At 41.6% G+C, this 22,180-nt stretch overlaps 4 protein-coding genes and 1 long non-coding RNA gene across 8 annotated transcripts; 3 read left to right on the plus strand and 2 right to left on the minus strand.

The window, feature by feature from the left end:
* Positions 1 to 80: 80 nt before the first annotated feature.
* Positions 81 to 4,454, minus strand: LOC105693116 (monocarboxylate transporter 9). Of its 2 annotated transcripts, XM_048655208.1 has the most exons (10): positions 3,695 to 4,454; positions 3,130 to 3,281; positions 2,912 to 3,038; positions 2,064 to 2,278; positions 1,888 to 1,978; positions 1,533 to 1,831; positions 1,246 to 1,460; positions 874 to 1,166; positions 502 to 693; positions 81 to 376 (listed from the first exon to the last, which is right to left on the minus strand). In XM_048655208.1, exons 2-10 carry the CDS (start codon positions 3,157 to 3,159, stop codon positions 219 to 221), a joined length of 1,620 nt encoding a protein of 539 aa, XP_048511165.1. In that variant the 5' UTR covers positions 3,160 to 3,281; positions 3,695 to 4,454; the 3' UTR covers positions 81 to 218. The 2 variants fall into 2 exon arrangements, with proteins under 2 accessions (XP_048511165.1, XP_012268239.2); XM_012412816.2 differs by lacking the exon at positions 3,695 to 4,454 and having other exon boundaries at positions 3,130 to 3,588.
* LOC105693118 (monocarboxylate transporter 12) lies at positions 2,711 to 8,053 on the plus strand. The gene is made up of 11 exons (XM_048655211.1): positions 2,711 to 2,913; positions 4,585 to 5,357; positions 5,458 to 5,584; positions 5,659 to 5,802; positions 5,878 to 6,005; positions 6,070 to 6,207; positions 6,279 to 6,435; positions 6,544 to 6,735; positions 6,818 to 6,973; positions 7,051 to 7,242; positions 7,379 to 8,053. The coding sequence occupies exons 2-11, from the start codon at positions 5,277 to 5,279 to the stop codon at positions 7,585 to 7,587; spliced, it is 1,524 nt and encodes a 507-aa protein (XP_048511168.1). The 5' UTR covers positions 2,711 to 2,913; positions 4,585 to 5,276; the 3' UTR covers positions 7,588 to 8,053.
* A 1,023-nt stretch (positions 8,054 to 9,076) lies between these two features.
* LOC105693087 (monocarboxylate transporter 9-like) lies at positions 9,077 to 13,657 on the plus strand. Of its 3 annotated transcripts, none has more exons than XM_048655209.1 (8): positions 9,077 to 9,215; positions 9,633 to 9,741; positions 9,822 to 10,092; positions 11,917 to 12,161; positions 12,230 to 12,542; positions 12,626 to 12,853; positions 12,922 to 13,116; positions 13,175 to 13,657. In XM_048655209.1, the coding sequence occupies exons 2-8, from the start codon at positions 9,679 to 9,681 to the stop codon at positions 13,336 to 13,338; spliced, it is 1,479 nt and encodes a 492-aa protein (XP_048511166.1). In that variant the 5' UTR covers positions 9,077 to 9,215; positions 9,633 to 9,678; the 3' UTR covers positions 13,339 to 13,657. The 3 variants fall into 3 exon arrangements, with proteins under 3 accessions (XP_048511166.1, XP_048511167.1, XP_012268194.2); XM_048655210.1 differs by having other exon boundaries at positions 9,129 to 9,239; XM_012412771.3 differs by lacking the exon at positions 9,077 to 9,215 and adding an exon at positions 9,403 to 9,544.
* LOC125500958 lies at positions 13,339 to 14,535 on the minus strand. The gene is made up of 2 exons (XR_007278412.1): positions 14,311 to 14,535; positions 13,339 to 14,040 (listed from the first exon to the last, which is right to left on the minus strand). It is a non-coding gene; the product is annotated as an uncharacterized LOC125500958 (long non-coding RNA).
* Positions 14,536 to 14,722: 187 nt separating this feature from the next.
* On the plus strand, positions 14,723 to 21,973 carry LOC105693129. Its single transcript, XM_012412836.3, has 10 exons — positions 14,723 to 16,581; positions 16,670 to 16,796; positions 17,362 to 17,505; positions 17,686 to 17,813; positions 19,055 to 19,201; positions 19,279 to 19,505; positions 19,579 to 19,746; positions 20,314 to 20,584; positions 20,652 to 20,979; positions 21,093 to 21,973. The coding sequence occupies exons 1-10, from the start codon at positions 16,450 to 16,452 to the stop codon at positions 21,449 to 21,451; spliced, it is 2,031 nt and encodes a 676-aa protein (XP_012268259.2). The 5' UTR covers positions 14,723 to 16,449; the 3' UTR covers positions 21,452 to 21,973.
* The last annotated feature ends 207 nt before the right edge of the window (positions 21,974 to 22,180 follow it).

Consider the following 22,180-nt stretch of genomic DNA (forward strand, 5'->3'; position numbering starts at 1 on the left):
AAAGTGCGATTAGCTGGTTTCGAAAAATCGGCGATTGGTAAGCAACGAATGAGTATAATAAAATCATAACTCGACCGTCGTCAAAACAAAAAAATATAATCACATATTCATCATTACCAATGTAGATGGAAACATAAATCGAAAATAACTGGTAATAAACGCTACGTATAATATAACATTGATCAGGAGCTGAACGTTAACAACAAGAACAACAGGCATCAGGTTCCATCCGAGGTTGATTTGGATTTCTTCTTCTTCGCGTGAACAACCTCGGTAAAAAATATTTCGATCGTCCAAGGTATCAAACATATTAACATCACTCCCTGGAACATGCATTGCAGAACGTCGTAGCTGTTTGTGTAATCTTTGACGAATCCTGCGGATGAGAATAGAGAATCAAAATACCTCAGAGACCGACACAGATCGATGGCATAATGAAAAACGAAGAGGGTAGGGCCACCGTGAAGAAAAAAAGCAAAAACAATATTTTTACACTCTTACCGATCACCGGCAGTAAGATTAACGAAATGGCACCATTGATCGTGGTGAACAGACCATATCCTGCGGCTATTTTATCGAAGCTGCAATATTCGGCGATAACCAAACCCTGAGGTGACGAGAACCAGGCTCGCGCTACGCCGGAAAGAGTGATGACCACGAATCTACTGAGCCGAGTAGTGCAGTAGAAGAATACTGAAGAAGATTCGACAAAAAATGAATTAACATTCGGATCTGAGGAAGCTCAACTTCAAATCGTCGACCAAGATCTTTGCTCTCGCAACCCCCTGTTCAATGACTGACTATGATTCATGATCGGAAAAAGTCAGGGGTAGGAAGTTGAAAAACGAAAGAAAAAAAAAAAAAAATACTCACCGAATCTGATGACGAAGAGGCAATACGTTGCGAATAGAAAAATATATCTAGCTTTTATCCTGACGAACGATGTGAATACTGCGAGCAATATTTTTCCTATTACATCAGCGATGGAGTAGGCGGTAAGAACCATCGCAATCTCTACGCTGGTGTAACCCACGTCGGTCAACAGCATCGGCAGAAAACCGGTAAAATTGATGTCGCACAGAAACACCATGCTCATTCCGATGTTGATGTTGCAGAATATCGGATCGCGTAGTAACGAGACCTCGAAGAAATCTCCGAGAATCGACCTGCAATGAGTCAATAAATGTCGCGTCGCGTGAAATGTCTTACCTAAGACGATCGTCGCGATGGAAGAAATACTTTTACCTCACGGTCTTTTTAATCGGTACATTTTTGTTCGGTTCCGGATCTGCGGTTAAGCGAAATTCTCCGGGTGTCCCGATTCCGCTGACGCTGGAAACGCTCGTCGCCGTCAGCGCGGAGATTCTGTTTGCGAAATAATCCAAGCTCGACCTTTTCAACGACCTTTGTCTCAGCTCCGTGTTGAAGTTATCGCCGGAACCGGTACGACCTTGAGAACGCTGTGAATACCACAAGTCTGAAAGTGACGCAGCGGAAGGCTCGTGGGGTGCGAAAAAATCATCGAATCAAACCTTCAAAGAATCGACCAGCAGAGGAGTCACGTTCTCCATTTCACCCCTGAGATTTGGGATGCTCCGATTTTTCTCCCAGCCGGATTCAACGTTCAGCGGATTGCTGTCGACCCATTCGTCGTTTTTATCAGGAATTCCGAGATAGGTGTTACTGTTCGTAACGCTCTTATCAACTTCTTCGTTTACACTGGATTTGTGTACGATAATCTGCAATTTTTTATAATGCCATTCCACCGGCTGCATGATTAACATACCGAAGACGGTGTGCGAGCTTAAAGCTCCGAGAATCGCCGCGCAACCTGTAATCAATAATTCGATGAAACATTGATCGGCGGATCACGAGATCGATTCTCACCTCGAAACCCGTAGGTAGCCATCAAGACCTCGGTTAAATACGGATACATTACTCCTCCGAGTCCGACCAACGCTTGGCACACACTGTTCACCTTCGATGAACATCGAAATGACAATTAATTTAATCGGATCGAACGGTCTGGTGACGGAAAAAGTTGAAATGCACTTGAAATTTACCTTCGCTCTTTTTTTTACGAAGTAAGCGTTAAAGCTGAGATTACAAACGCTGAGCATTAAGCCGATCCCGAATCCCTGTACGAAAAATAGAATTCCCAGCCAAAATACATTTGGAACCAGAGCGCATCCGCTATTGGCAATAAAATAAATCAGAGAGCCGATCAGACCCACTGTTCTCATTTTGTAATGTTTCAGCAACAGGTTGCATAAGAGACCTGAAAATATTTACCGTCAATTTTATCGCGGTGGATCAAGAAATTAGAGGGTAATAAAAATTCCGTCCTTTTTTTTTTCGTTCGCTCATCGTTATCGGCTTATAGACTCGGAGTCACCGTTCGAAAATTTCGATTTTGATTGATGAGGAATGACGTTTTACGTCTTTCAATATCAGATCCAAGCTCGTTTGATTCTCGTCGCTGTTCAATCTTAGCAGCCGACAGTCTATCAAAGTCTGTTTAACTAAAAACTACGACTCCTGCCTTAAAAAACATTTGTTTGAAGCGACCCATAAATGTCTAAGCTTGTGTACTCGAAGCTTATTGTTGGTTCACCGTTTTGAGATGACAAAACTCAAACCATTTGCATTAATTACTTCCTCCTGAGGTATATTATGTTTAATTTGAATTTAAACATTATTTGCCTGATTAGGCTATCAGGAGATAACGGAACGGGGTTGAAAGTAAAAACATCAACGAAGATGACTGGCAAAAACTTCAACAGAAATATTATTAATAAGGTATACCTGTCAGAATTCTTTGTTTTCGGATTCAGGGATTTGATAATACCGAATAGATTCGGAGAGGATCTAGAAGGAAACGTTCTTGACAATTTACTTTGAAAATACTTACCGGTAAGCGAAAAACTCAACATAAACATTAAGTTCAAAAATGCCAAGCCCTTTCCTCCGTTTCCCCCCTCGTTCAAAAAACCACCGTACAACAGACCGAAGGACGTTCCCTGACACAGGCTCATGGTCTGCACACACAAAAAATTCATCCACGTTCATCAAACGTACGAATTATTCAAATCTACTCGAATCGTTGAAAATCACGTCGAAAATTCTTACGTATGACAAGACGGTCGCGAAGGCAACCATGTATCCCCATCCTCCGTCCGGTGCTAAATCCTCCCTAGTGATTTCTTGGGTGAATCGAATCGGTTGTCTTTCAGGTTTTTCTTTTATTTCCAACTTATCCTCTTTTTTCGAATCAACACCACCTGCCATTATGAGTTAATTATATTTTTATCGGAACTTGACGATTCGTCGATCACTGTTAAATTTCTCCAGACACTTCCGGGGTTAAGTCATATTCCACAACGATATCGAATTATCGGTTAATTGTCATCTTCGTCGAGTCGTTTCGCTCGAGAGTTCGTCTTGTAATTCGACACGAAGTAGGAATCGTACTAATTTTTACGTCGGAAAATTGTAAGGAGAAACTGCCGGGAAATGAGAGAGTCTCTCTCGTCAACTGTGCGTTGTCTCACCGAAGGAAATGTCTTTATCTTTCTCGAAGCTGAAATATAGTGTCTCAGAAATGAATTACAGCTCTTATCCGAAACGCAGAGGGTCGGGGGCATTTTCTGACTTTGCTCAAGATATCGTTATTGAAATAAGAAAAATATCTCACAATTACGGTATCCTGCCACCCCTCCACTGCAGCTCTTCTTGTATGCCCGCGAGAACTCCCTCGTCACGTCAACTGAATTCGCTCTGGTATTGTACAGAACAAATAAATACGTCTAAACAAATACGGTTCGTCACCCCCGGAGTATTCATTATTCCACCTCGTTTAGAAATAACTATCATTTGACTGAGTTTGACAAACGCCACGTCAGTAGTGATACTGATTTACGAGTCACGCTCGCACACTCATTTTCCAAGCTTTCCGCATAAACCGTAGAATCTGCACGAATTTCTTCACCCCGATTACGATCGAAATGGAAAAAGACAGAGGAACGGAAAATTTTTACCTTTTCTCATCACCCAGCTTTGATTTCATTGTCAGTGAAACGATTGAATTGCTCCGCCCTGAATAATTCCATTCGCATATCCTTTCGTCTGATCGTGGATGAAGCGAAACGCTCGGCAGTCATGGAGTTCAATGATTTCTCAAGTAGCCGCCAGCATCGGCTATAATTTGAACCCTTTCGACGGTGTGACACGTTTCAGATGCGGTTCAATTGGATAAATGGATGGGCTCCGTATAGTTCGCTGCGTTAAACGATCGTTGAGCAGTCTACTGCTCGGTAATAAACGAATGGAAGCAGATTAATCTCAACGAGGAACTACCTTACGGACGCCCGATCAGATCCGCGCCTATTCGTAATCGCGCAGAAATTTCGAAATTCATTTTCCTCCGCCTCGTCACGTCATCCGACGAAGCTGCTCTCAACCTGCATGATATTTATGTTAAGATTATGCGTTCCAGATCGATAACTATCACGGATTATCATGAACACCGAAGACGAAAAAAATGTTCGACGATAGTATCTCGTGTATTTTTTTTTTTTTTTACAGAAGCGCAACGTGCCATATTGCATGGAAAATAATGTACGAGCGGCTGAAACGCCTGTGCTAAGGTGACCTGTTCACCACCCGAAGTATCGTACCGATGCCGAGAGCTTTGCTTCGAGCACATTCGATGAGGGAAAATTTAAAAAAAACGCTATCGGTCGGTGATTCCGTCTCGTCCAAAGAATCGAAGACTGCACATTATGTTAATTACGTTCGACATTATTCCAAAGATAAGTAATATTATCTACTCGTGCAGTAGATTGCAGAGTTGTGAGAAATTTCACACCTTTCTCCGAAGGTATCGTTGCACCGGCGCGTCTGGTTTTTATTTTTTACGTTACCTTAGATGGGAAGGGGAAACCGAGCGAGGAGAGAGGGAAAACCCTGACATTAGAGCGCTTTTTGATAGGAGAAACATCGGCCAAATCTGAGAATCTTGAGCCAACCAAGAGATATACCGATACGAATGACGATCCACTTTTCCCCCGTTGCGTAGTCATTAGATAGTCAATCGTCGTCGGCTTGTTGTTCGTCCACGATACCTGCACGGCTACTACATTGAGATTAAACATACTTTCGAGATAAGAGTTGTTGTACGACACTTACTACTTATATAATAAACTCGTCGTCGGTGATCGCAATAGTGTGCAGACTCTGTTTGGAGATCGTTTGAAAAATTCCATACGGTTTTCATTATGGTTAGACAAAAAAAAAACGTCATACCGCCGGACGGTGGATGGGGATGGATGGTGTGCCTCGGAAGCGGTTTGATAACCGTAATTCACGTTGATCAGTATAAAAACTCAAACATTGATCATCAACGATTGATATCATACTTACTAAAAAAAAAACTTTTTTTTCCCCTCCAAAATTTAGATCTCGCTGCGTTCCCTGGACCCGTCGTTCGGTCTCCTCTTCGGAGATTTTTTGGAAGAATTGGACGTCGAGACGACCGGTGCGTCGGTTATAATAAGCACTCTCGAGGTGATGGCGAATCTTTCAGGTGAGCTCTGATGGGAAATCAAATGTTCGTCGACGAGTCGAGCGCGTGGTGTGAAAAGACTTTAATTTCGATAGGGCTCTTCGTTGGACCGTTGATAAACAGGTACGATTACCGAAAAGTTGCGTTGTTGGGATCGATTTTGAGTTGTTCAGGGCTCATCCTTACCTCGCAGGCCACGAGCGTAACTTACATAATTTGTACCTACAGTATTCTCGGGGGTACGTGTTTTTCACGACGATTGGTCGATCCAACGTGTTTAATTGGAACTGTCGTGTAAATAACGATATTTTCAGGACTTGGCACGGGACTGGCGGTTGCCGCTTCTTTCGTCGCGATGACAAGATATTTTAACGAAAAACGATCCCAAGCCGTCGGTATTTCCATGGCTGCGACATCCATAGGGATGATGTGCATGCCGCAGGTAATACTTTTCGACTCTCCTCACCCTGCGCGAAGGGATAAAAGTTTTTATCGATTTTCCACAGATCGTTAATAAATTATTACTTCACTACGACTTTCATGGTGCCGTTCTCGTGATCAGTGCCCTTGCTCAGCACGCAATTGTCGGCAGTTTACTTCTTCAACCCGTATCTTGGCACGGAAAACCTGCACCGAGTAAAAAAGTAGGTTCTATAGGGCCTCCGTAACTATGTTTTGAATTGTCGGAAGTATAACGCTGTACTACCCTCTCCAGGACGTCGACGAGCCCGAATCGGAATCGGAAGCAGCTGCGAGACTCATACTTGCAGATAAAGTGAATGATCGACATTCGAACGTTGACCTCGGAAAAAGTGGCTCGAAATTATCCAAGGTAGATCTGACGACGAACGATATCGAGGCTGCCAAAATAGGTGAGTCGTATTTTTCCTCGCCGGACTGCAACGTCCTTACCTCCTCTTCGATCTCTTTAACGATTCCTGGGGGATGATCTTTCGGTTGATCGTGTTAAAAAATTTCAGGTTCAAACAGAGTTGACAGCGGAATCGTTAGACCTAAGCGAAGGGATTCTTTCACCAAAAAATTGATAGACTTTTTTGACCTGGACTTGCTCAAGAGCCCGGTCTATTTGAACATTGTCGCAGGATTGGGTTTTTACTACGTGGCTGAATCGAATTTCAAAATGATAACGCCGTTTTTCCTCGACAGTATCGGTGGGTCCACGATCGTAATTAACTCAGAAACGATTGAGCGCTTTTCAATGATTATTTATACCCAGCGTATTTTCATCGTAAGGTATGAAAAAACCGGAAGTGGCGTTTTCCCTATCCCTGACGGCCTTCGCAGATATATTAGCAAGAGTGACGATGCCCACGCTTTTCGCAAAGTTCAATTTCAAAAATAGAACCATCTTTTGGATCAGTTGTTTTCTTCTGGCCATCAGCCGATCGAGTAAGTCTCCAACTTGGTGCCCGAAAAGGTGTGAGAGCCCGATCTTTTTTCATAAAAATTATTACGATATCTTTCAGCGATGGCCCTTCAAACGCCCGGAATGATTCTCAAGACGAATCTAATTTTCAATGGATTTTTGCGAGGCTTGACGGTGATCAACATCAACTTAACCATCGCCGAAAATTGCAAACCCGAGAAGGTCCCGGCGGCTTTAGGAATCTTCATGGTAGTCAAGTTTGTCCTTATCTCGGCTCTTGGACCCCTCTTGGGTACGCAATATCACAATTCAGTAGATGTGACACGATAATTTTGATAAAAAATTAATCTACGAACGAGAAATCAAAAGTACCAAGTTCAATGAGCCTCGATACATACGTACCGTAATTAATTCTCGTAATTTTTCAGGTTACATCAGAGACTCCACTGGAAGCTACCCAATTCATATTCACGCGATGAGTTTTCTCATTCTCATCAGCTGCGTCACCTGGTCGATAGAATTCGCGATGCATTTCTATTCGGGAAATGATAAAAACAAGATAAACAAGAGGTCCAGAAATTCCGTCGATAATTTAAGGTCATCCGACAAAGGATTATCGGAAGTGGAAACGGGATAACGGATGAAAATCAGCCGAAGAATTGGTGATATAAATTGATTGGAATACGAACGTAACTCGAAACAAAAAAAAAAAAACAAATCCAAAAATCATTCTCTACAAACCAATGAGCTATTCAAGCTTTCTCGTTCACAATTGGTCTCTCCATGTCAGTACAGCCAGCACAGTATTATTACCAGGGTATCAAGAAATCGTCTAGCTTCGATGCATTTATTGTTAAATACTATTGTCGTTTTTGTTGTTATTTATGTTATTTTTTATTCTGAACGTAGCGCCTGGGGGATGAATTTATACGGAATGAAAGTGATGCGAAACGAGAATGAATGATTAGTAAAATACGACTTTGGTGAATAAGGACAATTTAAAAATGATGAAAACGTAGTAGTCTCCAGTACAAATCTACCTAATAATCCAGTGGCTCATAGAATCATGTATCGATCTCATAAAAATAAAAAATTCTCACAGACTCTTTCGACTTCAACCCTTATTCGGTAATTATCGCCATATTTTTTCATCATTTTCCTTCCCCCAAATTCTGGTGGGGTGAAAAATTCCTAACGAGGTCGAATTATTCGCTTTGGGTTTTAGCCAGTCCCGAGGTGCTCGTGAAGATGTAACGAAAATTCTTTATCGTAGCGACATGCGATGTGCGACGGAGGCGTCGCGGAGTTTATATTAACCGCGCCACATGTTTGAGCGTCAACACCGAGGTACGTCACCGCACGTAGCCTGTGTACGTACCCGGTCTAGACTCAACTGAAACTGCCCCTCCCGGCAGATTACCGGTTGTCTTTTTCTCTCTCTCTTATGAAAGTCCCTCCTCGTCTTTCGGTTCTCGGAGTGCAGGTCAAAAGTGACGCCGCGATGGTCGTTCGCCCCGGGACGCTCACGCTACGTACCCTACGCACTCCGTATAGTAGTCGTATTCGGTACGCGTCTTCGAGACGTCCGTTGATACATTGACTGAAATTTTCATGAGAAAACGCATCGTGCACAACTTGTTTGCGCAGTGAATTATTGTACGGCATTAATTGTACGCAGACAAATGTGCACAAACTTGGTCGGCAGCTCGGTGGGAAACTGTTTTCCGATCTACGCGCTTCGATGGAGTGAATTCGATATCGCGCCGGCTGCCGCTGCTGCAGATACCATTTGTTTAAACGGATTAAACATCGGGTCGAATGTTGGTTAACAAATGTTGATGTCTCGGTGATCGGATGTTTTCGTTATTTCTGGCTCTCGTGCCTGGAAAGATACCGGAACAATTTTCGGCGAAGATGTGACCTGAAAGTAAGGAGGCTGCAGTTTCATTGACAAATATATTTTCCACCTCGATATTATCTACGGAGAAATTCAACGTCTGTAAATAAACTTTGAACGATAAGCTGCGGGTTAGATAAAACCGACTAAAATTACCCCCACCTCGTCGTCGACGGGAGACAATGTACATACAGGATGAATCATAAAAATGCGGGGGTAATACGAGGCGCGATAAAAATCAAGAGTATATGTATGGACGTGTTACCGATTCGTTGTATTGTAGAGGTGATTCCGACTGTCGCGTCGGAGACTCTGTTCCTTTGACCTGTACGAGACTTTTCCAGCAGCCGAGTATTACGCTGGAATAAGTACGTGACACTCTATTAATAAACGTTCGTACCTACTGCTTCTGATAGTTCTTTGAGTTCTTACGTATCTTCACCTTATCCCCACCTCCCACATCGTACGTCCACCCCTCCGAGTAGTAAGGCTTTGAGGCTTTACAAAGTGACTGAATATTGAGAGTAATTACCGTCGTTAATCACTTCCTTCTCCTCGGTCTTGTGCGTCCTCCATACTTTTGCACTTATCTTATCAACGAGCTGCGCTGCTGAGCGTTCGTACACATCGCTGGCTGTATGTCCACTAATATATTTAAGCACTGCGGAAGAAACGCTCGGTGTAGAACTACGGGGCGGTCGGTAAAAACTTGTATAATTTGGTTTAATCTCGTAGGATTCTTGGTTTCGAAATGTTCGATAACTTATTGCATATTTTACTTTCAGAAATCTCATCGGGAGTGACAAAATTGATAACATAGAAAACGAAAAAATGCCTGATGCTCCGGACGGAGGCTGGGGATGGGTCGTTGTGGCGGCCGTCACGATAAGCAACGTAAGACGATTCGAATCAGCACTTGAATTTGTTACATAATAAAAAATAATGTCTAAAGAATATTTGACATTTTTCTTCAGCTGGCGTTACTACCGATTCAACAATGTTTTGGTCTCGTATTCGAAGAGCAGTTTTCAAAACTGGGTATCACCGCGACGGAAATATCGGTTATAGTGCACCTGAATGCGACAGTGATGAACAGTTTGGGTCTGATTAACGGACCGTTGTTGAAAAAGTTTTCGTTTCGGATCGTCGCCAGCCTGGGAACCACCTTCATTTTTTGTGGAATTTTTCTCGCCGCGTTCTCTAACTCCTTGGAAACCATTGCCGTTGCGTACTGCATATTTATAGGTAAGATTTTACTGTTGAAAAGTAATCAGAAAACATGGCGATAAAAAAAACCGGGCGAAAGGTGTCGTAGATAGTCACGTGAGGTATACAAATGTGATTGATAAGACACGTATGTCGGTCCACCGCCAAATTTATCTAATAATTTATTCTCATCCCACGGATGCTGCAATTCATGGTTTTTCAATTGAATCGAAAATCGCCAAACCAGAGAAACGACATTCCTTTTTTTTAAGGTATCCTTGAATATTTTGATATCAGAGATCTGAATTTGAGCGCTGAACTGATTTATTTGTGAAGTTGATGGAATTCATTGCTCCGAAATGTAAAAAAATCAAGGATATCTCGATGGGAAAAAATCGTAGCTCAATTCTCTTAACAGATTCGTGTTCCTGAGGTCGAAGTACGTGAGAATAGAGTCATGACATCAATTTTAGAAAAAAATTTTGGCCAAATATTGAAAATTTTCCAAGGAGTACCCCTTGGAATTTTGTCGATTTTGGGCCAAAAAAAAAAAATTCATTTTATATGCTATTCTTATGTATTTCGATGCCAGGAATCTGAATCTGGAAGTCAAATCGGTCTATCTCTAAAATTGATCGAGTTATCTCCAATTATTCACTTTTTAAAGCAGAAAAATTGAGATATCTCGATGGGAAAAAATCGTAGCTCAATTTTCTCAACGGATTTGTGTTCCTGAGGTCAAAATACATAAGAAAAGTGCCATACGATCAATTTTGAAAAATAAAAATTTTTACCCAAAATTTGAGATTTTTCCAAGGGGTACCCCTTACGATTTTTTCAAATTTTGACCAAAAATTTTTATTTTTTTAAATTGATCGTATGGCACTTTTCTTATGTATTTTGACCTCAGGAACACGAATCCGTTGAGAAAATTGAGCTACGATTTTTTCCCTTCGAGATATCCTCAAATTTGTACCAAAAAATGCGAAAAAATGAGGATAACTCAGTCATTTTCGAAGATAGATCAATTTTTCTTCTGGATTCGGATTCCTGAGCTCAAATTACATTTAAATAGACTAAAAAATGAATTTTTTATTTTTGACCCCAAAAAGCTGACAATTGGCGATAACTCGGTCAATTTTAGAGATAGATTAATTTTTCTTCCAGATTCGGATTCCTGAGCTCAAAATACGTCAGAAAAGTGTAATACAATCAATTTTTAAACTACTTCACTTTCGGCCCAAAAATCGATTTTTTTTTTGGCTTTTCAAGGGTAATCTCACGTATAATTAGCTCAGGAATCCAAATCTGAAAGCCAAAATCATCTACTCATGCAAACGATCGAGTAATCATCAATTATTCGCTGTTGGGAGCAGAAAAATTATAAGATATATCGATTGGTTTTAGTCGTAGACCCACTGTGATTCATCGCAATCTATGCTTGCGTCGAAATATTCGAATTTCTCAATTCACCAGCAAACTCGAGCTTAGCTGGAGTCAGGTAGCCACGGTCGCGGAGTTTGTTGTGGGGCGTCACCTCTGCTCAGCCCTGAAGGTGACGTCTCACAACAAAGCGCTACGCTGCTGGCTGCCTGACTTCAGCGTAGCTCGGGTTTGCTAGTAGACCAAAAAATAATTGAGATATCTGGATGGAAAAAATTGTTGGATCTCCAAAAAAAACTCCTAACATTATCATTACGGGATGAAACGTTCAGGGTTTTTTTTTTTTGGCACATGCAACAAAATTTCACGTCGGGACTGAAAAAAAAAAAATAGTCACAAAAAAATATTAGCCCAGTATGCATACGTGTCTCTCCGAATTCATGATGCACGTCTTTTATTGAATATAATTTCTTTCCACAGCCATCGGGCAGGGGATGATGTACCCGGCGATCGGTCTCGCTTTGAACACCTATTTCAGCAAAAAAAGAAGCGTAGCGATGGGACTGACCATTACGATGACCGGATTGGGCCCGATTGTAATGCCGCAGTTGATCGCCAAACTTTTGGAAAGTTACGCGACGACCGGGACGCTTTTGATCCTGGCGGGAATAGCTTTGCATTCCTATATCGGAGCCTGTTTATTGTGGCCCCTCATTACCAGAAAGGTAAACCGTCGTCAAAGGTTCGGTATAATATTAAGAATAAAAAATACGTCACTTTTGATTTCCCAGAGATTTTGGACGTAGAACGCAACAGGATACCCGGAGAGCCCGAGGTTCAAAATGCCGATAACGAGGCCAACGATAAGATCCCGGAAGAGGCTGAACTCATCACCCAACCAGATCGTCGGTCCAGAGTAGAAGCGACTGAAAATGAAAATTCCAGAAAACTGACCCCTCATGTTCTCGCGGTAGAAGACGAGATTTTTTTGGGTCCCCTCAAGCAAGAGGATCTAAAAGAAGAAAAACGGAGTATATTTTCGAAAATCGCGGACAGTCTCGATCTCGATCTACTGCGGAACAATCACTTTCTGGTCATCATCTTGGGTAATATTTAGCACACCAATTTTTTTCTCGACACGGCGAGATTGATCAATTGCAATCCTCATCAATTTCATCGATGATTCCAGGAATGGGAATAACTCTGGTTTCGGAGTTGAATTTCTCTTTGATGATGCCCATCGTATTGGCAGAGCTGGCAGAACTCGTGCCTGGGGATATCGCAACGGTGATGTCTGTCCAAGCCTCGGCCGACATTACCGGAAGACTTTGCGTCCCACTGGTAGCTCAGAAGTTCGGATGGTCGTCTAAAAACCTCTACGCGGTCTCGTTGCTCGGATCTATTACCGGCCGAACGAGTGAGTAACAATTCCGTTTCGAAAGCTACGCTGAGGCTTCCAATTCTTCAACAACGACTGCCCCCTAGTTCTGGCCTTCTGGAGCAGCTCTTACGCCGGGATCATCGCGATTTCTCTACTCCTTGGAGTCGCCAAAGGCACCAAAGCCGTATTCCAAGCACTGGTAGTCCCGGACAACGTCCCTCTCGTTAAATTACCAGCAGCTTCCGGTCTGCTGATGGTTTGCAACGGTGTATTATCCATGGCACTCGGACCGCTGATAGGTGAGCCTCACGCTTTTGTAGTTGTCCATCATTCTGAAACAATTTTTGGATTTTCCAGGTCTGGTTCACGATAAAACACATAGTTACGTGATGGCTCTTCATTTCACTTCTATCCTGAGTCTTTCATGCATCGTTCTTTGGATCATCGAATATTTCTGCTGCTCTGGTCGGGCAGCGGATAAGAAGAACGTTACGAATGAGGAAACCCCTGCTGGAGATTAGTCAGTTTTATGCAATAACGTGCCATAAAATTTATCTCATGCAAACAGAAACTAAAAAATAAAAAAAAAAAAGACAAGGCAAGACTGTGCTCAACGATAAAGTGTCGAGAAAAATTGATGCGACTTTATCTGAACGATACAAATATGGTGATAGTAATGATTTGTAATGATTAATAATGATTTGTTAATTGAATTTAATTATTATTTAGTTACGTGTAAATAGAATAGTATAATGGTATTGCGTGAAGAGGTAACTTGGAAATTGCTGAAAAATTTCTGTAAAATAAATTGTCGTGTAGAACACGACTGCTGACGATGTACATTGTGGGGTATGTTACATAAAACATTAATTTTGTGAAACGGTCTTACTTCCATTAGTCACCATCTCTCGTTGGACATATCAACCATTAAATGTCGCAGAATACGGTAGAGCTGAGTTGTGAAGAAAAAAAAAAAATGCAATGATCGAAATTAGCTCAAAATATGACCTTGGAGGCTCGCCAAGATCGGAACAAGACGATCTCGCAAGATCTGGTGGGCGTCGAACGATGACCGCCATGATAATCCGCACGGGAAATTTTTAGCCCTCATGGTTTGCGCAAGCCTCTCCGGTGACTTTCGGAGACGTGTCCAATTTAAATGTATAGGAAATTTACGGAATGACGTCACAACCCTGGCGGATGGCCAGTTCCCGGTCACCTATCTGAATGTGATAAAGTTTTTTTTCACTCTTCTCTTGAATCGATCGTTGAAGTGTGATTGTTTCATTCATTTCGGATCAACGGATGAATTTTTCTAACGTGTGCGAATCGTTATCAGTCATAGCTCAGCACGCTTTACGAAAACAATGAACGCTTCCATCCTTGTCTACTCGAAGTTATCGGTGCAAAATTTGGGTACGGAATGAAAATAATATGCCGCGAACGGATGATAAAAATTTCAAAAATTGTTCAAAAACGATGTCACACGCTACCTGATATCGATGCCGCTCTAATGACTCTTCCCCACCTGGACATGGCGTGAAGCTATAAGGTGCTCCCAATGAAACGCAGGACATTGACCGAATATCGTTGCGTAGCTCACGCATACGGGCACTTGATAATGCACATAATTCAATGCCGAATGAGGAATGAGCTCGGTATCGTAATTGTAATTGTCATCATTATCAGCGTAAGAAAGAGCGTTCGTTTCATCGACAGTTTCTCACCACGCACCGGCCACGAGGACAACGGAAATGAATGTATTGACGGAATTGTGTTATAGCTGTTAGTCAACGGTGCGCAAGTCCCCGTTTTTTCACCCGCGGGTAAAACTACTCTCCCAGTAAACATTCCGTCGCGAAAGACGTAAAACGTGGATTTAACTTGGACCTGCATGGTCCACCCATCGAAGAAATTCCTACAAACGTTGTTGAAAAATTGTTATTCCAAAACGCGGTGGTGAATACGACTATCGTTTGACTTCGATAACTAGAAAAGTTGTTTTTGAAAAAGGGCGAAAATGAGGCGGAGAATGTGGGGCCGTTTTACCCTGTTAAGGAAACCGCCAGCACCATGCGGTACGCTGTGATTGAAGAAATTAGAAAATAATCTTAAACGGTCACTCTGACTACCAATAAAATTCAAGGAACACTTACGCGTAATTTGCAACCGCGTTACTCCTTTGACCAAGCTGCTCCGAATTCAAAAGACGCGTGCGCACGTGGCTATTCAAAGAATGATGGAACGGATATACATAAAAAGGAGACCCATTCACTAACTCCTCGCGACGACTGAAAATTCTGCCTGAAAAATTATCAGCTGCGTACAAATTGCAGCTGTAATACACGTCCTCATGCCTAAGAAATATCCATCCCGCCCTTGTCTACGTTATTTCAATACGAACATAGATATATCGAACAAAGAATTATCTAGAAAAGAATCTCGAGTTCATTCCGCAACCTGCGATAGTTTAACAAGAGGAGCTTCATTCGACTATCCATGGAGAGGGAAAAAGTCTCAAGTCACTACGCGTTGCGTTTCCCGTGTCTTCGTGTAGACGCCACAGTTGGCATCGACTTTTCTCAAGGTCCATCCCATTATATTGGCCCTCCATTTCACGACGACTGACCCGAAAACTACACGCACGCGATTCAACGGCTGCAAAGCCTCTTCTCCGTTCGACCTGAATTTAACGTGACGAAATCTTTTGTCGTTCAACCGAATATTCCTCTTAGGTGTTGTTTATCGATCTATTTTTTAGTTGTTACCTTTTTTTTCACGGCAACAGCTGCTGTCGACACATGAAATCGCCTTATCTAAAATCGTGATATTTACGCCGATAATACTCTTCAGATTCACGCGCTGATCCGGAATAATCTGAACTTTCCCTGAGAACGAGCCGTACTGTTCTTGAATCAATTGCTCGCCGCATATAGGAGCAAGCGTTTGCGATACGAGTATAAAGAGAGCGAGAAAAACGTCTGTACAGATACACGGGTGGAATAATAATAGTAACATTAGTGATAGTATGAGTAGTAGTAGCCAGCTGGAAACTGCAACAGATAGAAGATAAACGCATTCGAGGTTTGTGACTCGCCTGCAGTGCGTACGCGGAGACTCGCCAAAGAGCGCTGCTCCATCCGATACCAGTATACGATGTCAGTTGTTTTTTGTCGGGATACCGTGAGGTTTACATCTGGACCTTGTAGAAGGCACGAGACTTTATACAGAATCCTGACTTAACGGAATCCTTTCGATTGCGCCGAATGTTTCTCGAGAAATCCGTGTGATCGAGAGCGATGATCGAAGTTGTAGATTCATCGGATCGGTTCAGTTGAAATGAAATAAAAATTTCCGGTTTTATTCTTCGTCGATTTTGAAAATTTTTTGAAAATTTCGAAAGTGGAATGAAAGAAAGAGAGCGTGTTTCTTTTGAAAAAAATTAGACGATAACTTTATCATACAGCAGGTACAAACAGATAACTGCATAATTGTTAATCCGCGATAAGTGAAGTGGAAAGAAATTAAAGAATATAATAAAGGATAATTCTTTTTCAACGCGAACAGTCCTTGTAAAGTGAAGAATTATCTTGAAATTTTATATACGTTGAAGTTTAATTGAAAATAGCAAAATGACTGTGAAAGCTAAAGCGGAGGAGATGAAGAAACAGAATAAACGAACTGTTAAATTTGACGAAGATAACTTTGTACCGCCGGACGGAGGATGGGGTTGGATAGTGGTAATCGCAGCCGGACTCGCAAACGTAAGTCATAGTTTTTTACGTGCGTCCCTTGAGACTTGAAAAATCTATCGATGAAAAAATGCAAACCAAAACTCATTTTTTGTTTCAGTTCTGCATTTTCCCGGTACTTCAGTCATTCGGTTTATTTTTTGGCGACAGATTCGCGGACTTGGGAATTAATTTGTCGCAGACAACTACAATTATTAACGTTAACAGCGCAGTGACCGCGTGTGTCGGTAAGCTTATAATATCATCTCATTTTGTTACTAAGGTCCTTTATTGCCCACGCCTTAATAGCTTTCTCGCAAATGCGATTGAAAAATTTATAACTTGCAATAGTCCATCGATCAAACATATAACTGATATCACGTCACGACAGCGTGAGAAGAATCCTATAGTAATTTCGCTATATTATCTAGATGGCCCCGAGTCTTAGCTGATTCACATTCGGTTAAGTGTCTTGTTTATAGCGGATATAAAACGATCGTATATTTCACAAATGAAATACAATCTTCGATACGTGTTCGATTGTTTCGATAATGAATGGCCTTATCAAAACTATTTTGCAATGGACTTAATGAAAGTACACAATCTCAATCGATTACAGATCACGGATTTTCACGCGATCAATCGGAGATTGCCTTGCAGTATTCATAGATTAAAAATCCGAATCAAATGAAATTTGAACCGGTGTAGTTGATTCAAAAATACATCATTCCCGATTGTGCGATAATCGCTCCAATTTTTCCATTCACTCATTGTTAGCTTACCTATTCATACCTTTATCTAATCGTTTTTCAGGCTTATCGAATGGACCAGTGTTCAGAAGATTCTCGTACAGACAGGTATCGCTCTTCGGAGGACTGGCGTGCGCGATATGCATATCGATTTTATCGACTATGGAAACCTTCACGGGCTATTTGATAGTATTTTCAGTCCTATTCGGTACGACGTTATTACCTACATTACAATCACAATACCCCCATGTTCGATATAACAATGATTAACGTAGCAATTGCAAACACTGCAATTAATTACCTAGAAATAGCAGAACGTTCACGTAAAATCCAGACCAAGCGTCTCGTTGACAATGACGAGTCCGACTTTATTCCTAATCATATCCAGGTGCTGGAACGGGATTTTCGTCCTCGGCAAACGCACTGGCCTTGAATACCTATTTTAAGAAAAAAAGAAGAATCGCCATAGGTTTCAGCTGGACGTGCACGGGTCTAGGGCCCATCATCATGCCTCAGGTAACTAGGAGATGGTGAAAAAGAAACAAGAAAATCTAAAAATCTAAGGCCCAAATTAAATCTCGTGAGAAAGCATTTCTCAATTGCGCATCGAACCAATGTTCGGCGTTACTATGACGTTCGATAACCCGATATCCATTTTCTCGGTGAAAGATGGAAACTGAACGAAAGAAAAGAGAATGCTTTCATAGCGCGTGTACCATTTATCCGCTAAGAACGAGTAAATTCCATCCACAATTCTCGCGTCATTTCGCAATATCAGTTGCCTTAAGTTATCTGAAGTTGTAAACTATTATACGGCTTATCGTTGATCTATCTACGGTATGATTTAAATCAAATACTGACCAATGACGATAGGATTGCTCAACCCGCGTCCCTCGTAACCGCTGACAATCGTAGTATGGCCTCCAACGCCTGAAATCCTTCGGGAAATCGATATCGTACCGAACACGTGAAAACCTATAGACGAATGGCGATTCGTAGACTCGACGATTCGTGGGAAGCATTTACACGGGAGATCAGACTCATGAAGAATTTCATTACGTTGGAATTCTGCCCTATCGGTTTTACGTAGCTACAGTACATGCAACATCGAGAACAACGTAAGACGAACGCATAACAAATATACGTAATCCATTTTTCCTTCGGTTCGTTAACACATGGACAGAAAAACAAACAGATAAGAAGCGTGGAATCTATTGTCCTCTCGCTACTCCGATAAACGAAAGTTCAATAATATCCGAAGGGGAAAGTCGTACAAAACGGCGTAGACGGACGAAATTCGTTTTCATTCATTCATTTATTCAATGAATTATGCCCATATACACGTCGTTTTGTACGCCTTCCCCCTACTCCTATCTACGTCGATCGTAATATTGTTGTACCAGGTGCCTCTGATGAATATTCATGAAGCTAGTTTGAATTTTTAATGACAAATGAATTAACCCCATATTTCATTGAACTCTACTAATTGTAAGTAAGTAGCGAACGGCGCTCCCGTATAGCTGCGAGCAATAAAAACTCGGACTGCTGAATTAAGCGAAAGTAATTTGTGGGTCAAGAAACTGGTTGGAATAAATCTACATAGCGCGCGTTTACTACCAACGAAAGTGGTAGTACGATATCTCGGAGTGAAGAAATATTCCTCGTATTTTTCTAGTCAATGAAACTTGTATGAAATTAATGCTGCAGTTTGGCTAAGTTTTTTTTGTTTTTTTTTTTCTACCAATTACATCCAACAGATCATCACCCTTTTGATGCCGATTTTCGGATTGCAAGGAACGGTCTTACTTTTCGGAGGATTCGCTTTCAACGCGGTCGCATGTGCTCTACTTCTTCAGCCGGTATCGTGGCACGTTGGAAAAACCGACGGCGCAACAGACGTCAAAGTCAGTCAATTATAACAATTAATTTTCGTCAATTTCACATTTAAATCATCGCTCGTACTAATCAAAGGATACTTTAGGAGAATAATGAAAAACTTACCGAAGAACACGAACTGGCACTTTTGAACGGCACCCAAAGTAAATCAACGGAGAGCGTGAACGGCGGTAAAAAATTAGAGCGCGAAAATCGATTTAGCGAAAGGTTTGCGAGCCAATATCTTTACTACGACGACGAGGAGCAAGGGGCATCTGGGATCGATGTCTTCAGTCCAGGAACGCCAATGATGTCAAGGGCAAACGACGGCTGGTGGGTTGAAAATGTTAACGAGAAACGTTCCGCTTATATTTTTACACTGACCCTCGCGATTACCTTTTATCAGGTACTCGAGAAAATCGATCGCAGTTTCCAGTAATTCCTTGGCATCGAATAAGACTGTCCAAACGGAAAATTCCCAAAAAACTTTGAGCAGATACCCGTCGATAAGCCTCAGCAGACAATCGAGCGTCAAAGCTTTGAGCAGAGGCTCGTCCCTCAGAACTTTGAACAGGTAAGTTTTCCTTTTTTTTTCAAGAATCATTCCACTCTGAAAAAAAAACGAACAAAAAAAAAAACACCTTTCGGCGTTTCCTCGACGGAGGACATTCGCCAGCAACGAGACCGTTATTAACAAATTTGTCGGTCCAGGCGTGCGAAGAACGTCTCTTCGAATGCCGATAATTCCCGCTGGTGGCCGTTAAAAGAGATGCTAACTAAATTTCGATACGATAAAGGTTCATTGGCCGTTATTACGCACAGGCAAGAAAAAATAAATATTCGATTCAAATTTACTCTTAACTCGATCGATGTATGCACGTTAGATGTAAACTTTGGGAAACTAGCACGTATCCTATGGCAAATACGCACGCATCTCAAAGAATGTATTGCGAACGTAATTTCATTCTTACTTATTCACAAAAAAATGACTAATTCATCATCGACTAACTTTTAACAACTACGCATGACGATCGGGAATAATTGGCATCGGTGACGATATAGGAACATAACGGTCAATTTGTGCTTTTTGTCCAATATACATTCTTCGATCTGACGGGGGGATTTTTTTTTTTTTGCACAGACAAAATAGCGAAGGAGAAACGGGGAAGAACGTACCAGAAAAGTTGGCGAAGAGAAAGCTTTCCACTTTACCATCGGCGATTAATTCTCCCCTAATCATTGTCGACGAATCCTGCGAACACGCCGACGAACAGGGGGAGTGCCTTAACGACAATTGCAGCAATGAGGAATGCATGAAAAAAAAAATAACTCACATATTCGAAACGACAGGTGCTACTTTGAACGGTGAAGTCGTCAACGAAGTCGCTAAGCCAGAAGATAAAATTGACGAAGTGAGTGAAGGAAGAAAAATTGTTTTTCTCGACAGCGTCTAAAATTTGTGACCCCTTTTTGTTTCAGGTATTGCCGACACATCCGTGGTACAAGCGATTCATAGCAGCACTGGTGATTTTCTTCGATCTCAATTTACTGAGGGACCCCGTATTCGTGAACCTCATGTTCGGAGTGACCTTTGCGAATCTTGCGGAAATTAATTTCTCCCTGATGACGCCGTTTGTCCTCGGCGATTACAAATTCTCGAAAGTGCAGGTTGCTTTCGCGATGTCGATCCTGGCCATCGTCGACGTTTTAACCAGAATTATAATTCCCTTCCTCGCCGGATACATCGGGATGTCAAACAGGAGATTCTTCCTCTTCGGAGTTTGCATGATGGCCACCGGTCGCATGGGTAAGAATTCTTTCGTCAATTGCAAATGATGACGTATCGAAAACCAAAAAAAAAAAAATATCAATGGCTAACAAACCTGGTCATAACGTCGATTTTTCTCTCGCTCTTCGCAGTCCTCGCGCATTATCACACCTACGAGATGACTCTCGCACTCTCCGTCTGGATTGGAATCGGAAAAGCCTTCAAGACAGTTTTCATGGCTCTCGTTATTCCGACGCACGTACCGTTATCTCGGCTTCCAGCTGCGTCGGGTCTGCAACTGCTCTGCAGTGGCATAATATATTCAACATTGGGACCTATGATCGGCATGGTCCGTGACATCACCAAGGATTACGCCATCATGTTGCACTTCTTAAACATCTTTACTTTCGGCACTGCGATTGCCTGGTTCACAGAGGAATATTTTACAAGCAGACGTAAGAAACTGGAAAAATTAAAAGCGGAGGGGAACGGAGACGTTGAAAAATCTTGACCGTAGGCTGTAATATTAACGTTCCCAGCTGCAGCATGATATCACTTCGGTTTATAAAAATACATATTTTTTTATATCGACGACCGAAGCCCCTTAAGATATAAATGAATAGAAAACTGTGCGTTTGTATGCACATTATAATTGTTAAAGAAATGGTGTCACGAAGGATAGTATATTCATGTCTTTTTTTTTTTATGTCGTTCTTCGTTTCGCGGAGATCGATCTTCATGTATTATTCGATGCATCTATTTCTGGTGGTTGTAACGAGTATTATTTGTGGATTTTTTCTGGTTTTTTTTTTTTCCAATTATGTGGAACAGAGCGAAAGATGATGTGCCTTAATATCGGCACGCGATTCGCTACGCTAGGTGATTTGTAATGGATATGAATACATTATAGAATAGGTGATTACCCTAAAAATTAAAATTAATTATGTTATGTATCTAACTTAACGTAAAAGAGGCACGTGTAAATAATACCTATTAAATGTTTCGAACAATAAATTTCTTTTCTATACACAAATGATGATTGAACGTCTAATTGGCAATGATTACCCTCGTGCCAATATCCCAACTCTCGTTACAGTTATAGTAGACCGACCATGGGTGTTGGAAGAAAAAAAAAAAAAAAAAAAATAGAGTTGCAACTAAAATTAAGTAACACCAAGAGATAAGGAAATTATTTTTTGATTGCGATGTGACCGTGGGGAGTCGGAAAAGCGAAATGATT

The sequence above is a fragment of the Athalia rosae genome, chromosome 5 (assembly GCF_917208135.1).
Source record: "Athalia rosae chromosome 5, iyAthRosa1.1, whole genome shotgun sequence".
Lineage (NCBI taxonomy): Eukaryota > Metazoa > Arthropoda > Insecta > Hymenoptera > Athaliidae > Athalia > Athalia rosae.

Bases quoted from the DNA above. Each gene is read 5' to 3' on its own strand.
- LOC105693087 (XM_012412771.3), top strand. From the start codon at position 9,486: ATGTCCACTAATATATTTAAGCACTGCGGAAGAAACGCTCGGTGTAGA. The intron at 9,742-9,821 runs GTAAGACGATTC...ATTTTTCTTCAG, and splicing joins CGGCCGTCACGATAAGCAAC to CTGGCGTTACTACCGATTCA. The intron at 13,117-13,174 runs GTGAGCCTCACG...TGGATTTTCCAG, and splicing joins GGCACTCGGACCGCTGATAG to GTCTGGTTCACGATAAAACA.
- LOC105693116 (XM_012412816.2), bottom strand. From the start codon at position 3,288: ATGGCAGGTGGTGTTGATTCGAAAAAAGAGGATAAGTTGGAAATAAAA. The intron at 1,461-1,532 runs GTTTGATTCGAT...TGGTATTCACAG, and splicing joins TGCTGGTCGATTCTTTGAAG to CGTTCTCAAGGTCGTACCGG. The intron at 694-873 runs GTGAGTATTTTT...AATCTTCTTCAG, and splicing joins CCTCTTCGTCATCAGATTCG to TATTCTTCTACTGCACTACT.
- LOC105693118 (XM_048655211.1), top strand. From the start codon at position 5,277: ATGGTTAGACAAAAAAAAAACGTCATACCGCCGGACGGTGGATGGGGA. The intron at 5,585-5,658 runs GTGAGCTCTGAT...TAATTTCGATAG, and splicing joins GGTGATGGCGAATCTTTCAG to GGCTCTTCGTTGGACCGTTG. The intron at 6,436-6,543 runs GTGAGTCGTATT...AAAAAATTTCAG, and splicing joins TATCGAGGCTGCCAAAATAG to GTTCAAACAGAGTTGACAGC.
- LOC105693129 (XM_012412836.3), top strand. From the start codon at position 16,450: ATGACTGTGAAAGCTAAAGCGGAGGAGATGAAGAAACAGAATAAACGA. The intron at 19,506-19,578 runs GTGGGTTGAAAA...ACCTTTTATCAG, and splicing joins TCAAGGGCAAACGACGGCTG to GTACTCGAGAAAATCGATCG. The intron at 20,585-20,651 runs GTGAGTGAAGGA...TTTTTGTTTCAG, and splicing joins CAGAAGATAAAATTGACGAA to GTATTGCCGACACATCCGTG.